Here is a 16,813-nt window from a genome sequence, read left to right as displayed (position 1 = left end):
CTTGCCCTCTTATTCGCAGAGGCCAGCCTGATGGTTTCCCAGAGGCTGAGTGACTTGCTCTTCCTGGAAGACGTGTCAGGGAACATTTCATTAGTTGGCAGCTTTGGAAGGTCAAGCCCAGCTCTGGAACATTCTTTCTTCAGAAGGACGCTGGGCTGCAATCAAATCAGCTCTGAATCTGAGGACCCTCCAACCACACTGACATGTGTCATAGTTCTGAGCCCCCATGGGTGCCTTGGGCACCCTGGAACAGCGCCTGGAACTGGGCAAGGAAGGGCAGGTCTCTAAGACCTACCATCCCTTAAACACATAGAAAAGGATCTTTTTCTCATTTTGCCTCTAAATAAAAGCAAAAGTGTTCATCTGACAGCACACCCCGGAGTAGGGTTTGGTGTACAAACTGCTCCCTGGACCCCTCTTAGAGGCTGCTTCTGGGTTTGGAGAAGCCCCCGGTGGGGCGGCTCAAACAAGGGCTGGAGAGGGGACTCAGAGTTGAACATAAGGGCTCTTGAGATGTGGAGACTCAATTTTGTTAACTATTCAGAGATCTCCTCCCTTTATTCCAGCTGTCTAACTGACAAGACCTTTCTCTCTTTCTTTCTGCCTCACGCTCTCTCCAACAGGCTTGCAGCCAATTTACTGGAGCAGGGATGACGTAGCCCAGTGGCTCAAGTGGGCTGAAAATGAGTTTTCTTTAAGGCCAATTGACAGCAACACGTTTGAAATGAATGGCAAAGCTCTCCTGCTGCTGACCAAAGAGGACTTTCGCTATCGATCTCCTCATTCAGGTGAGAGTCTGGACTCTTGGCATATGCTCCACTTGGCAAGTCTGTTAGTTAGCGGTTGGTCTTTACCACTCCTCACCCTGCCCAAGAAATCCCAACAGTGAGTCATCACAAGGAAGGGAGGATGATGGAAGGAAGTTGAAGGAAGATTATACTGGCATGAGCCAGTTTGAGGAAAGAAGAGGAAGCGTTTACAGACCAAGGGGGAGAATTTGAAGCTTAGGAGAGGAACCCAGTTTAGTCCTATGGACACTGAAACTTAAGGGCTCTAACTGTGCCACTAAGAAGAAAAAGAAGGCTGGCCATGGTGACTCACTCCTGTAATCCCAGCACTTTGGGAGGGCGAGGAGGGTGAACTGCTTGAGTCCAGGAGTTTGAGACCAGCCTGGGCAATGTAGCAAAACCTCATCTCTACAGAAACTTTAAAAATTAGCTGAGTGTGGTGGTGCACACCTGTAGTCCCAGCTACTCAGGAGGCTGAGGTGGGAGGATTGCTTGAACCAAAGAGGTAGAGGCTGCGGTGAGCTGAGATCGCACCACTGCACGCCAGCCCAGGTGACAGAGCGAGAACCTGTCTCAGAAAAAGAAAAAGATGCCATTCTGGCCCTTCGACTCTCTAAAAGAGATACCTGAGAGTGAGTGCAGGCTGTGAACTGCTCAACCGAAAACAAAGAGAGGAAGGAGGAGGATATAGAAGGGCTAGAAAAGAAAGTAGAAATGGGAGAACTGCCGGTAAAGACTGGGAAATGGGAGATCCTAGTAGCCAAGGCCAGTTTAGAAAGGCTTCAAGTGGTTTCCCTTAGAAGCAGGACTCGTTTGAGGTAATGCATCTTGTAGCCTGTAGAAATCCTAAAAAATACAAGCGGAGGTCTCCTCGGGTTCATCTGACTCAGAAAGCTTGTCTAATTAAGGGCCCTGAGACTGCGTTAGAAGATTTCAATTCAGTAACAAACATCTCTACCTGCAAAGTGTATTGCTCATGTGGATAAGGCTTCAAAGATTTGTCTCAGTTTAATTTCCTAAACCCTGTGGATATTTAGAAGGTATCTGTCTGGAAACTACGTATGTCAAAGGGGAACTGTGATCTCAGGTTTATGCCTCTTGCGGGATTAGTTACTGAAGTCCTCAAGGCCCTCCTTTTACTGAATCCCATTGCAGACCTCGACTCTGATGTAACTTGACAAAGGGTGAGGATCCTGCAGAAGGTCTTGGTGTAGTCCCTAACTATGTTCAACCTTTATTTACTCCTGGAGACCTGCCAGAAGTTAATAAACTAACCGTCAGGAGGAAACATCCCTCATTATAGGAGATGAGATAAAGCCCCAGCACCCATCTCTCCCCTGTTCTTCCCAATTGCCACAGACCGTTTATATGAAGAAATGCTAAAGGAGAAGTTCCCCAAAAGTAAGAGATGTTATTGAAACTTGAAAATTTGTATCTCCAAAAACAAGTAATTTGGAAGGGACACAAGTATACCTGAAATATTTTATCTCAGATCATCAATTCTTTATGTAATCTCACAGTAAGAAAACTATAAAACAGCCATATAAATAAATAAAACTATCCTAAATAGTTCTTTTGAACTTATTACAAAATAATTCCCCTTTCTATTCCAGTGGAAACTCAGAGATATACTCAAAGAGGCAATGTTATATATCTGGAGGAAAAATCCCTACCTCTTTAGTGTTCCAATGAAACCATTCATGTAAAGCAGACAAAGGGAAATAACAGCGGTGGGTTTTGACTTGATTTGACTTGGACCTTGGGCAAACTTTCCTCCCAAGTCTTCATAAATTTCCCCTTCCTCCTATCTCAGGTGCTCCTTTTTATAGCTGGTTTATTTTCCTCCACAGTGACCTCTCAGCGTTATTTGTGAAACTGGGTTCTCTCTGCTCAAAGCTATGAACAAAGATATGTGAAAATCTGTCCGCAGTTCCTTGCCACTTTGTCCAAAGTATTTGTCGGGTGGGCCATGTGAAAGATGGTGCTGCTGTCGAGGAAGTTGCTGTCCGGTTAGAGGCAGGATTGCATTGATCTAAAGGCCAAAGAAGGATGGAGGAGGGCGAGAGCAGAGTAGGATGGGTCTCAGGAGAGAAGGAATGGAGTTGGTTTGGACGGTGAAGAATGGGTGGGATTGAGTAGGCAGAGGGTAATTGGCACAGCATCACCAAGTATATTTGGGTGATGGTGAGAATGCCTACCTGATGAGTAGAAGAGGCAGAAAAGGCAGGAAGGCCTGATAAGCCTGATGCACTAGAATGGATGTTGAGATGCTCTAGATCACAGTTAGGAGGTGGCAATAGACATTCATTCCATGAGTATTCACCAAGCAACTCTATGCCGGAGGTACACAGGTACAGGCTAAGGGAGTTCAGAGATTACAAGGGCCATTTCTAGCTGGATTATCAAACAGACCTCATAGACATGGTAATGGAGCCTGACTTTGAAAACTTGGAGAGGTAAACAAGAAGGAGATGAGGAAGTGTGTTAAGGAGATATAGGCCAGCGTACAAGGAAGAGGAATTCAGAGAGAAGGCTGCACATGCTAGACACTCCCTTTGAAACATGGTCAAACATCCCTCACCATACCTCTCCGGATTGTCTGATTGCCTCCTCACATTTCAAACTGGTGGACTGTCTCCTGGAAGGTGTCCCTTGACTGCCTTCCCTATTTCCCTAATTCCACTCCACCTTCCTTTCTCCCATCTTGTTCTACCTCTGTCTGGGCTAGGTGCTGTTTCTCTTTTATCTTAGAGCATTCTCTACCTCTGTCATGGCCCTTGACACATACACACACACGCACATACAGTGTTATATACATTGTTTGATGGTTGTTTGCTACTCTGGATCCCTCCCCTAGAGTGGAAAGTTCAATGTGGGCAGTGATTGTGTTCTATTAAGCCGCCAAGTCTCTAGTACCTAACACCAGGGCATGGCATCCAGGTGGCACTCAACAAATGCAGGTTGAATGATGACCCAGTTTGACAGTACCCAGGTTAAGAAGTTTGGATTTTATTTTACAGGTAATTGGAAACCACTGGAAAGTTTTGATCAGGAAAAATATGATTGGAGCTCTCTTTTTGCAACAGACATTTGCCATCAGTACATAGGGTAGATTCATTGGCTTACTTAAAGCAGGAAAGCTAGTTAGAGTCCTTGCTGTGATCCTAATGGGAGGCAATGAAGCCCAGACTGGATCAGTGAGATCAAGATAATACTCAGGCCCAAAGTGGCTAGCTAAGATGGGGAGCTGACCTGGAAGTAGTGGTAAGAGTTCATTTTTGAGCACGCAGTGCCAGTACATTCGAGAAGACTTGTCCTGTTCTCCAGTTGGAAATCTAAAACAAGAGGCAGACCAGAGCTAGGAATAATAGATGTGAGCATCATACATCATCTCCATTATGTAGAATTTTATGAGCTGGGAATAAAGATAAATTTATACTGAAGGTAATTTAATTAAGGCGCCCACTAGAAAGCCATGGACAGAATTTCAAGGTGATGCCTGCCAGCAGGGCCTACAGGAAAACTTATCACAGAACACAGGAGTATTGTGAATGGGTTTATAAGACAGAATTAAGAAGGAGTTGAGAAGACCCATCTCATGAAGGGATCACCCAGCAAGAGGAGGAAGGCCACGGGCATTCTCCTTAGGCAAGGGCAAGATCTAGATTGAAAATCCTTTTTATTTTCCAGATGTAACATTTGTCACTGTTTCTTCTGACGTGGGCTTTCGGCTTTAGCAGTTCGGTGTAGTGGAAGTCCTCAGGCCTGGGTTCTACACCTGGCCCTTCAGAAATCACATCACTTCACTTGGCCTTATTTTCCGCATCCACAAAATGTGGTTCTCACCACATGGATCCTAAGCTCCCTTCCATTCTTAACAGTTCAGCCCAACTTCAACACTGAAACAGTGTTAAGTTTCTAGCAAACACTGTAGCTATCTATGCTGTCTATATATGGAAACAACATTTCTTAACACAACTCCTCTCCAATGTAGAGAGGAGAGCACTGGACCCAATGAATTATAATTACCTGAAATACAATTATACCTTAAGTCAAATACAGTAGACTCCCTGAATGCCATATTCATTGACCAGCTTAACAAATTACATTTATCACATCCACTTCCAGGACAAGAATCCTCCATTTTCAACCCTTAGGATAAAGCAGGGAACATTTGCCATGTGCTTTAAATAATTATATGGTCTCTAACCGGAAGATTTCAAGGTTGAAGACAAATGGGATATTTCCTTTGGAATAGTCTCCCAGTTGGAGGATATAACAGATGACAAATTTATAACATTTGTAAAGTTGAAGAATAAATGGAAGGGATCCCACTTTTATAAAACTTCACCTGAACAGAATAATTTTACATAGACCTTGGGCTACTAGATAGTTATCACATTAACTTGTTCTTGTTCTGAAGTAATTTAAATTCAGAGATGTATTTGATTACCTGACTACTTTGAGACTCTGAGAAGACTCATTGACAGGAAGGAACGTCTAGACAGGTTGGCATTTGTATTAACCCTCACTTAGGGTTATCCATTACATGACATTCAGGTGGAATGGATTTAGGTACCCATTATTTTCTATGAACAAGGAAACCCACAAGTTATTATCAATTTAATTCATGTTACGCTCACTTGCTATCAATGCTAAAAAAGGGAAAGAAACATATGTTCAGAGTTCCTTCAATTCAGCAAAAATGTATTGGGGATTTGCTAAATATATTGAGGATTTTAGTAGACTAAAATCTGCAGTCTTTTCATATACTAGAGTGTGATTTTGCAAATTGTTTCTTCCCTTTCCAACCCACCAGAACCTTTGTCTTTGGAAATATGCTTTGCTTATATTTTTCAAATATAGTAAAATTTTCTTTCAAAGTTAAACCAAAAATACTCGTCTTTACATAGTATTTCTTGAATCAGTTGGCCTATTAATTTCTATTAAGCAATGGTAGGTTTGCAGATTGAAGGACTGTGTCAACTGGCTGTTTTAGAATTAAGTCAGAGAATCCAAGGATATAGGTCACAGAAGGGAAATTATAGCCCTGAAATGTGGGAGTTGTAGCAGACATGACCCTTGTCTGAAGACACCAGAGTTGGCTCTTTCTTTACTCTGTCTTTCAGCAAGCAAAAAAAATGTGTATCACACGTCAGAGAAATGCTTAGATAGGTCACTTATGGGAAAGTCATTTTCTTTCTTTTTTTTTTTTTTTTTTTAAGACAGAGTCTCGCTCTGTCGCCAGGCTGGAGTACAGTGCTGTGATCCCGGCTCACTACAACTTCTGCCTCCCGGGTTCAAGTGATTCTCCTGCCTCAGTCTCCTGAGTAGCTGGGACTGTAGGTGTGCACCACCACACCTAGCTAATTTTTGTATTTTTAGTAGAGATGAGGTTTCACCATGTTGGCCAGGATGATCTTGATCTCTTGACCTCATGATTTACCCGCCTCGGCCTCCCAAAGTGCTAGGATTACAGGCGTGAGCCACTGTGCCCAGCCGTCATTTTGTTTCTTAGGCTCTTCACTTGTCCCATTTGTGAAATGGAGGTGGTCTCCCACCCTGCTGTCATGTACTTGAAAAATGCAAGTTTTAGCAATGTTAGGGTTCTACTTTAAACTTACTAAACTTGAGAAGTTAAAAGTCGGAGAGACCTAGGTAGCCCTGCAGATGACGCTAAACATTGGTCATACAAGTTGATGTGATGGTGACGTAGGGAAAACCAACTGCACAGTGCTTCCTTTAAACACATACTTATTTCATAAAGTTCTGTTTTCTCGAGAGCTTATTTTGTTTATCTTACCTTATATTCTATATCCAGCTGTAATTGTCTTACTATATCTGTTTTCTAACAGATTTATTCTTGTCTTAAATATAATATTTAAATTTTCCCACAGCCTGTTCCTTTTTTTCTCAGGGTCTCTGTGTATAAGACATAAATATTAAACCAAATTTCAAATATTTGTTGCTAAGTAAAAGACTAATTTATTTTTGTGGTCACAGAAGACACTCCATATTAAATTAAAAGGTTAATTCAACCGGCCTGCAAAAATGCATTGAATGGAATGCTTAGAAACTGGGAGCAGGCCGGGCGCAGTGGCTCAAGCCTGTACTTCTAGCACTTCAGGAGGCCGAGGGAGGTGGATCACGAGGTCTGGAGATCGAGACCATCCTGGCTAATGTGGTGAAACCCATCTCTACCAAAAATACAAAAATTTAGCCAGGCATGGTGGCACGCACCTGTAATCCCAGCTACTCAGGAGGCTGAGGCAGGAGGATTGCTTGAACCCGGGAGACGGAGGTTGCAGTGAGCCGAGATCACGCCATTGCACTCCAGCCTGGGCAACAGAGTGAGACTCTGTCTCAAAAAAAAAAAAAAAAAAAAAGAAAAGAAAAAAAGAAACTACGACCAAGCAGAGTTAGAAAACTAAGCAGCCCCATTACAGGAATGGGCATGTTATGCACTGGTGTTTTCACTGTTGAATTTATTACGTAAGTTAAGGGACCGAAGCCTAGGGCTTCATCCTGAACCCATCGAAGGTAGAAAGGGTCCAACAGAGAGAACATTCTGACACATCTAAAAAGTACCTCTCCCACACCAGGCATACTCTCACTTTAAAAAAAAAAAAGTGGCCAGAAGGAAACTGAAGCCTCTGAATAAAAACCAAAGAGAAGAGAGAGCTGTTTGCAAATTTAAGAATGTGTTACTTAGATAATCTACATGTAAGATTATGTACATAGCAAATCATCACCTGAAAAATGCAGATTTTAATAATGTTAGGGTTCTGCTTTAAACCTACTCAACTTGAGAAGTTAAAAGTTGCAAAACCCCCCTGGGAGAGGCTCTAGGTAGCATTACAGATGGTAAGAAACATTGATTCCAGCCTTCTGAGAACAAGTAGTATATAATAAGAACTTTTAAACTAATGATACCCTTTCACTGATAATTCTATTCCTAAACAAATAGCCGAAGGAAACCATCCAATACTGGGCAAAACAGGATGCCCTTAACAATTCTATTTATAGTAGTTAAAAACTGGAAATTCCCCAACCACCCCCAGTGTGGGACTAGCTAAACACAGTTGGGGAAGGTAAATATCATAGGATACATGGTAGCCTCACAGCCATTCACTCACTCACTCATTTATTATTTCTTCAGTAGATTATGCAGAGCTCTGCAGGTCATATTCAGGATTTTACACGTTTGTTTGAAGACAAGTAGATGCCATTTGTTTTAAGCAGAGGGTCAGCGTGGCAAGGTACGGAGGTGAAAAGTGGAGGCGGGGCCTCTTAGGCTGCAGTCTAGGAGCAATGGTTATGATATTAACTAAAGTGAGGCTCACTGAGAGAGGAGGTGGTTCAAGAAACAGATAAAAGGCAGAGTCTGCAGGTCTTGGTGACCCATTTCATGTGAGATGAGAAGAAGAGAGGACTTAACGATTACTTCCAAGTTTTTGGTCTGATCGTCTGAGCATTTACTGACCTAAGGAACACAATCTCATTTGTAAAGATGTTTGTGTTAGACACATCAAATGTGTGGCGCCTGTATGACCTCCAGGAGGAATTACTTAGGAGATCATGGAATGTGGTTCTGGAGTTCAGAAGAAGTGCCTGGCTGAAGTAGATTTAGCATAGACGAGCCGATTGAAGCCATGGGAGTAGATGAAGTTGCCCAAGAAGAAGGGGCGACCTGGGGAACCTTACTGTTGAAGGGCTGGAGAAGGAGGAAGAGCAGAGAAGTAGGCAGAAAACCAGGACAGGTGGAAATCTCTGAAGCCATGGAGTATTCTAAGAGAAGGAAGTAGAGATGTCTGGTGAGGATGTTGCTGAGAAGTCAGGCAGTTCCCCAAGTACCAACCACTGCCCTTTGGATTTGACAACAGGGAGGTGAACTGAGCAAAAGCAGATTGGAGAAGGGTGGGAGTGGGAACCGGAATGGAAGGTGAGGAAGTGGTGAGAATGGTGTTGGACAGCTCCCCTGGGAAATTTGGCTGTAAAGGGAGGAGAGAAAGAGGAGCAGGACCTAACAGGGAGGATGGGGACAAGGGGCGTGTGCATGTGGACAGGAAAAAAACTTGAAACTGCTTAAAAGCTAAAGGGAAGAAACCCAACAAAAGAAGTTGGCAATACGACCACAAATGGGGACTGTAAGAGCTAACTGTAAACTGGAAATGTCTGTGTGAAATGATGTCAACTGGGGGAAAAAAATTCCATCCATATGAATGCGACTTTGTAAAACTTACGCATGTGCTTTAAATACAAAAGTACTGAAACAAAGAAAACATTTTTTTGCCAGATTTTGTGAGACACGTCTGTTCACACTTATGACAATTGCAAGAGACACCATCCATTGAGTGTTTATGATGGCAGACGTGGGGCTGGTGCTCTGCACGTATCATCTCATTTAATCCTTACAACAGCCCTGCCAAGTCTGTGGCACAGTTCTCATTTTACACACAAGAATACTGAACTAAGCCCTGAACTGTGGCTCGGAGAAGAAAAATAGCTTCCCTAAGGGCATACAGTTGACAAACAGAGGAACAAACAGAGGAACGAGATTCAAACTTGGGACTCCCTTGCTCCAGAGCCCAAATTCTTTCCTCTAAAATTAAGTAACTTAAATAAATTAACCCCCCTCAACAGCATCTTGTATGTTGTTTGTCCTCAGACATTAGTAAGATTGATCAGCCAAGTCACAGCAGTGTTGTTCACTCGCTCATTCCTGTCCATTTGAAACACATTGCAATACAATAATGGAATTTAGGATGCTCAAAGAACATGCCTGGCTTGTCACGTAAAGATCACCAATGCAAAACTGTGTTTTGTTTCTGTGTGTGTGCGTGTGTGTGTTCGTGTGCATGCACCCAGGAGTATATCTAGATTTTATGGGCCCAAGGCTTACAATTTAGGCAATATGAATATTTCTAGAACTCTTCCCAGGGACCTGCACAAGTGAAGGAACCCCAAAGCTCACTAGCTTTGTGGCACATCTACCTCTGCACATGCGTGTGTTTACATGAACTGTGTATGTATGCGTGAAGACAGATGGAGGAACCAATGAAAACCATGGTTCTTTGACCAGTACGGCTCAGTTCCATTGAATAGTACAATAGAAGTACTGGTTAGGACCAGTCATTGTGTTTCTTTTCTGGGAAGAGAGGGGAGATTTATTAAAAATCAAATGGGTGGTCGGGCGCAGTGGCTCATGCCTGTAATCCCAGCACTTTGGGAGGCCGAGGTGGGCGGATGACGAGGTCAGGAGATCAAGATCATCCTGACTAACACAGTGAAACCCTGTCTCTACTAAAAAAATACAAAAACATTAGCCAGATATGGTGGCGGGCGCCTATAGTCCCAGCTACTCGGGAGGCTGAGGCAGGAGAATGTCATGAACCCAGGAGGCAGAACTTGGAGTGAGCCAAGATCATGCCACTGCACTCCAGCCTTGCTCCAACAGAGCAAGACTCCATCTCAAAAAAAAAAAAAAAAAATCAAAAATCAAATGGGTTATGAATTTTCCGAAAAATGCCCTTTGAATTTCAGCCATTAGCTAAGTTAGATATACAGTGCTGTGGCACATGCTCTTATTTTCAGTAGGCAAATAAATATAACTTATTTTTAAATATATTCTTTATCCCAGAGACTGTTTTGGGGTTGGTTGGTTGGTTGGTTGGTTGAGAAAGGGTCTCACTCTGTCATGCAGACTGGAGTGCAGTGGTGCGATCACAGCTCACTGCAGCCTCGACCTCCTGGGCTCAAGCAATCCTCCCACCTCAGCCTCCCGAGTAGCTGGGACAATAGGCATGCATCACCACACCCCACTAATTTTTGTATTTTTTGTAGAGATGGGGATCTCACTATATTACCCAGGCTGGTCTCAAACTCCTGGGCTCAAGTGATCCTCCTTCCTCTGCCTCTCAAAGTGCTGGGATTATAGGTGTGAGGCACAGCGCGTAGCCAGATTTTTTGTTAATAACACCTTTCGGATGTGACCTCCTCTCCTACATATATGAAAATTTGAAGAATACATCAAGAGAGCAGGCTGGGTGTTGAGGCATGAAGGGACACTGGAAATGAAAGAAGATGGAGGGCCGTCTTCATATACTTAGAAACCTGCTATAGACAAGACACATATTCTGTGTTACTTCAGAAGCCAAAACTAAGAACCAAAGTACAGGGATTGTGGGGGAAGCCAGATTTCACCTCAGCAGAGAAACTTTCTGTCAACTAGAGCTGTCCAAAAATGGTTTGCTTGTGCCGTGGCCGGCTACCCATCACTGTAATTACCTAGCCAAAGCCACTTCTTTCTGGGTGAAGGGGAGGTGGGAGACTTTTAGTGAGCAAAGTTTGAGTCAGTCTAAGAAACCTCTAGAATCCTGTCTAGGTCTAATATTCCAAGTTATTATTGGGGCACACTATCACGGCCAATCATATGCTCATAGTGCATGCACAGCAAGTGGTCCCTGTCCCCGTGGTGGTGACGTGTTTTTGCTGAGCCGGCCGCATTCCCTGACCGAGCCCCTGGTTGCTGAGGAAACATGTCTGTGCATGGAATGACTCAACTAAGGCCACACTCCTGGGTCTTAGAACTAAGTTTTTTCCTGGCCCGGTACCCGGAACCTCAGGTTCATGCTCCCACCCATAGCCACCTCATGGATAGCATTTAAGATAACTCCTGATGCCTTATTAGTCTCGTAATAGGTTTATGGTCTAGGTAGGAAACTGGCTGAGTCCAGTTAACCTGCCCCTCCCCCAGCTTCCTCCTACACACTTGGGAAGAACCCCTCTGTCCCTGCTCCCTTGGCCAGCGTCAGTATGGGAGGCTGAAGCGAGCCTGCGCAGAAGCCTGGGAGGTGTGCGGCAGACCACGTGTCAGCCCCCCAGAGGCTTAACCCACCAGGTCAGGATGAGGCATCCAGCGAACCCAAGACTGGAAGAGTGACCTCAGTTAGCCTTCTTTACCCTTTCGGGAAGGGGAACATAAAGTTGGCCGTGACCCAGATACTCCTCTGTTCTCCATGTGAGACCTCCTTAGAGATCTACGCACCTGTCCTAAGCCACTATAATAAGATCAGGAATAGTAATGATGGGAGTGTTCCCGGTGGTGGTGGTAAAAGCAGTGACGAGTGTTTACTGAGCTTTTCCTGTTTGCCTCACGCCATGATGAGCTCATTACATAGACCACCTTATTGAATCCTTACAACGATCCCACAAGGTAGATGCCATCAACATTGCCATTTTATAGATGAGGACACTTAAGGGGCATTCCTGTGGAGGCACCAGTCTGACTCCAGAGCATGGCCTCTTCACCATGCTGCTGTCTTTCCTCAGTTTCTCTCTCATGAAAACATAGAAGGAAAAGTCACCTGCCTGCTCTCCAGCCCTTGTTTGAGCCACCCCAAGCCCAGAAGCAGCCACTAAGAGGGGTCCAGGGAACAGTTTGTGCACCAAACCCTACTCTGGGTGCTTCTTGTCCTTTCCCTCCTTTAACCCTCATAGCAAATGCTGGAGGTCGGTGCCATTATTTGCATTTTGCAGAGAAGTGCAGGGACTTGCTCAAGGTCACCTGGTGCACAGGAGTTGGGACTCCCACCCAGGCAGCCGTGCCCACCTCTGCAGTCAGCACCTTCCACCACCACACCAGCTCGCCTGGTTAAGTGAACCAAGCTGAACAGCATCACAGACACTAAATTTATATTTCCTGGCCTCCCCTTCCAAAATGGATACACTAATTACTGACCTTTTTTTTTAGTAATAGTAATCATCAGTAACACATTTTTCAATGTTTTCATTTTTCTATTCCGCATACTACCAAAAAAAACATTGATAAAACCCAGCAAGTGTGAGGCCATGTAAATTAGCAAAAGTTCAGGAAGTCATTACACTAAACCAAAAGAAACAAAGTGTTGATTAGGGGCTTATTTTTGTATGAGATTAAAATATGAATCATTAAAATAGGACTGTATTTCAGGCTGCTTATCCCCGCCTCATCAGAGACATCACCATGACTACTAGGTTTGGATTCAATGAATTCCAAAGCCGTTCTCAGCTCTCAAATGCAGTCATGTGTGCCATGGTTCTCCCTTATACATAGCAGTTTCAAAAGTCTGGTCCAGGACACCTCTGTATCTTCCTGCCCATCTCCTTTTAATAAAATACCTAAGTGACATGGTGTCTGCAGGTCTTTGAAGTATTTTGCTTTATTTAGTCATGATACTAAGTAGTGGCAGAAAGTTATACTAACAGCAACCAAATTTCAAAGGTAGAGGAAGGAACAAAGTCAAGGCGAAAACACAAAATTCCCTCAGGAATCCCTTAGAATCGGGTATCCTTGGAGCTTTATTTAGTATCAGTGATAGAGGAGCGGGTGTTTGTAGAAAAAAAGACATTAATATGGAACGTTTCTCAGGTCCATGCTGAGCTTGAAAGAAAAAATAATATAGCAATATCTTCAACCCAAAATATGCCTTGAATTTAAGATGGTAATTAAAATATTTGTTTAAAAAATCACTAAAATTAGAGACAAAGGCCCATTGTTTGTTATTACTGCTGACTGCCTATCTGTGTGTGGAGAAGGGTGTGCGGAGATAGTCAGAGGCCTGTGATATTTTAAAGATTAATCACCCACCCCCAAAGGGTTTTGAGGTACCCACCTGCATTTTCAACTTGGATCTAAGAGTCAAGGGGTGGGACAAGACCATGACACGTTTTGGGTTTGTTTTGATTTTGTTTTTGTTTTTTGTTTTGTTTTGTTTTTTGCTAATTAATCCTTGGACACTTCAAATACCAAATATATCAGAACAGAAAGGTGCCCGCTCAACCCAGCCCCTACTATCCTCTGACTATGGCCTGACATCTCTAGATGATTTTCTAGAGACTGTGGAACCTTGGAACAATGCCTGTGTGCATTTTTAAAGGAGGGAAGCATCCCAGAACATGCCAGTTCCTTATAGAGTATCTTGAATAGTTACCACCTCTAACTGGACTCGTGAATTTTTTTCATGTTTATTCTTTTCCTGCCTAGGATTGAGGTTGGTTAAAAAGGCATATTTTTCTCTGTAGGGAAGATGTCTATGAAGAATCTATGAGTTGTCATTGGAGCATTACAAATGTTCTTAATGACTTCATAATTCTTCGAGTAATCTGAAGTGCAAACTAAGATAGATGTAAAAAGAACATCCTCACAAATACAAGAGCAATAAATTGGGATCGTTTAAATTCCCTGCCGTTGTTAGGCAGCTACTGAAGCAGTTCAGTAATGTGGGAAAATGTTCAAATCCTAATGTGAGGGAAGAGAGGATACTCAACTATTAAAAGCCTGAGTCTAACTATAGAACTGTAGATAGTATTAACAGGGCTTCTGTATCTTAGTGATGGGATTCTAGGTAATGTTTTGTTTTCTTTCTGATTTTCTGCCTTTTTAAAACATTTTTGGGGCCGTACACAGTAGCTTACACCTGTAATCCCAGCACTTTGGGAGGCCTAGGCGGGTGAATCACTTAAGCTCAGGAGTTTGAGACCAACCTGAACAACATGGTGAAACCCTGTCTCTACTGAAAATACAAAAATTAGCTGGGTGTGATGGTTCGCACCTGTGGTCCCAGCTACTTGGAGGGCTGTGGTGGGAGGATCACTTGAGCCCGGGAGGTGGAGGTTGTAGTGAGCTGAGATCGTGGCACTGCACTTCAGCATGGGCACCAGAGTGCGACCCTGTCTCAAAAAAAAAAAAAAAAAAAAAAAGCTTATGATTTTCATGATCAAAAAAGTTTGATTTAAAACTTCACATAGCTCTGACCTTTTGAGTTTCCAGTGCTGCATTCTGTGTCCCGTGAGCTTGGTGAGGGTAGGAGGTGGCAGGCCTGTTTTGCTCTCCAGTTGTATCTTTGGCACAGTGCCAGGCACATGGCTGCTGCTCCGTCAATTGTTGTTGGAAAAAAAATTTTCCATTTCTCGATTTCCCTTTCCTTTTTCTTTCCAGGTGATGTGCTCTATGAACTCCTTCAGCATATTCTGAAGCAGAGGAAACCTCGGATTCTTTTTTCACCATTCTTCCACCCTGGAAACTCTATACACACACAGCCGGAGGTTATACTGCATCAGAACCATGAAGAAGGTACTGGAAGAGGCTTCTCTTTTCTTGCCTGAGGTTTAGACAAATCCAAGAAGTTTAATTGTTAACTTGATAAGCTGGTCTTATTCGTGTAAGTTCACTTTTCATTCAGCAGACAATTACTGAGTGCTTACGATGTGCAAGATACACTCTTGGTTCCCTGAAGCTCATAATCAAAGTGAAGCAGTGAGATGGATGTACACAGAAGCACAGAAGCACAGAAGCATAACTGTATAGTAGGCACTGTAAAGGTGTGGTGGAAGGGTCAGTGACAGCCAGGTACAGGAAGCAGGGTCTGCTCATAAAGGAAGCAGCTCTGGAGTATGCCTTAGAGCAGTGGTCCCCAACCTTTTTGGCACCAAGGACCAGTTTTGTGGAAGACAATTTTTCCACCAACAGTGTAGGTGAGGGATGGTTTGGGATGACTCAAGTGCATTACATGTATTATGCACTTCATTTCTATTATTATTACATTGTAATACATAATGAAATAATTATACAGTCCACCATAATGTAGAATCAGTGGGAACCCTGAGCTTGTTATCCTGCAACTAGACGATCCCATCTGGGGGTGATGGGAGACAGTGACAGATCATCAGCCATTAGATTCCGTAAGGAGTGCACAACTAGATCCCTCACATGGACGGTTCATGATAGCGTTTGTGCTTCTATGAGGATCTCATGCCGCTACTGATCTGACAGGAGGTGGAACTCAGGCAGTAATGCGAGCAGTGGGGAGCAGCTGTAGATACAGATGAAGCTTCACTCACTTGCCCACCGCTTACCTCCTGCTGTGCAGCCCAGTTTCTAACAGGCCATGGACTGGTACCGGTCAGTGACCTGGAGGTTGTGGACCCCGCCTTAGAAATCCAGCAGGACTCTGATAAGGTTGAAGTGAAGAACATTCCAGGCGAAGAAAATGACATAAGGGTAGGGTAAGGCTTTGGAACAGACAGCAATTAGATGACTTGGATTATAGAGCTTATCTTCCCCCACTCTTTTATTACAAAAAATTTCAACGGCCAGGCGCGGTGGCTCAAGCCTGTAATCCCAGCACTTTGGGAGGCCGAGACGGGCGGATCACAAGGTCAGGAGATCGAGACCATCCTGGTTAACACGGTGAAACCCCGTCTCTACTAAAAAATACAAAAAAAAAACTAGCGGGGCGAGGTGGCAGGCGCCTGTAGTCCCAGCTACTCGGGAGGCTGAGCCAGGAGAATGGTGTAAACCTGGGAGGCAGAGCTTGCAGTGAGCTGAGATCTGGCCACTGCACTCCAGCCTGGGCAACAGAGCTAGACTCCGTAAAAAAAAAAAAAAAAAAATTTCAAACATACTCCAAATAAAATAAAATACATAAACCCCTCTGAGCCATCACCCTTGCCTTCACAATGATCACCATTTTGTCATTGCAGAGCTAGTTCAAGGGGCTTAGCTTGGAACCAGAGTGTGGAGAACTTTTGATTTCTGGAATATGGAGGAAAGAAGTGGGAAGTCATTGAAGATGTTTTTAGCAGGGGGTAATAAAAGCTGGAGGAAGGAAAGAAAAACACCCAAATCTATGAACTCAGTGTTGGATCAGGGCTTTCTGCATCAGGCATCAGAGGAGGCTGGTTAGAGTACACTCAGTGTCCGTGTTTATTTAAAGTGTCCCGGTTGTTCCTCTTAATCCTTGATAGAAAGCAAAAGACCAGAATTTAATTCAGGCCCTGGACCTAGTTCCACAATAGGTGCTGGGGCCCGGAAATAGAGTATAAAAACCTTACTTGAGGCCGGGCACGATGGCTCACGCCTGTAATCCCAGCACTTTGGGAGGCCAAGGTGGGCAGATCACGAGGTCAGGAGATCGAGACCATCCTGGCTAACACGGTGAAACCCCGTCTCTACTAAAAATACAAAAAAAAATTAGCCAGGCATG

General features: G+C 43.8%; 1 protein-coding gene across 1 annotated transcript in view; it reads left to right on the top strand.

The window, feature by feature from the left end:
* The window catches only part of ETV6 (ets variant 6), a 260,618-nt gene that overhangs the window by 205,466 nt on the left and 38,339 nt on the right, over positions 1-16,813 (top strand). The window contains exons 3-4 of the mRNA XM_011993649.1: positions 624-788; positions 14,767-14,901. Coding sequence (XP_011849039.1) covers positions 624-788; positions 14,767-14,901 — 300 coding nt within the window. The remainder of the gene's footprint in view (positions 1-623; positions 789-14,766; positions 14,902-16,813) is intronic.

This window comes from Mandrillus leucophaeus, unplaced genomic scaffold, assembly GCF_000951045.1.
Source record: "Mandrillus leucophaeus isolate KB7577 unplaced genomic scaffold, Mleu.le_1.0 Scaffold431, whole genome shotgun sequence".
Classification (NCBI taxonomy): domain Eukaryota; kingdom Metazoa; phylum Chordata; class Mammalia; order Primates; family Cercopithecidae; genus Mandrillus; species Mandrillus leucophaeus.
The sequence above is the reverse complement of the archived record's forward strand: the minus strand, read 5'-3'. Positions and strand labels throughout refer to the sequence as shown.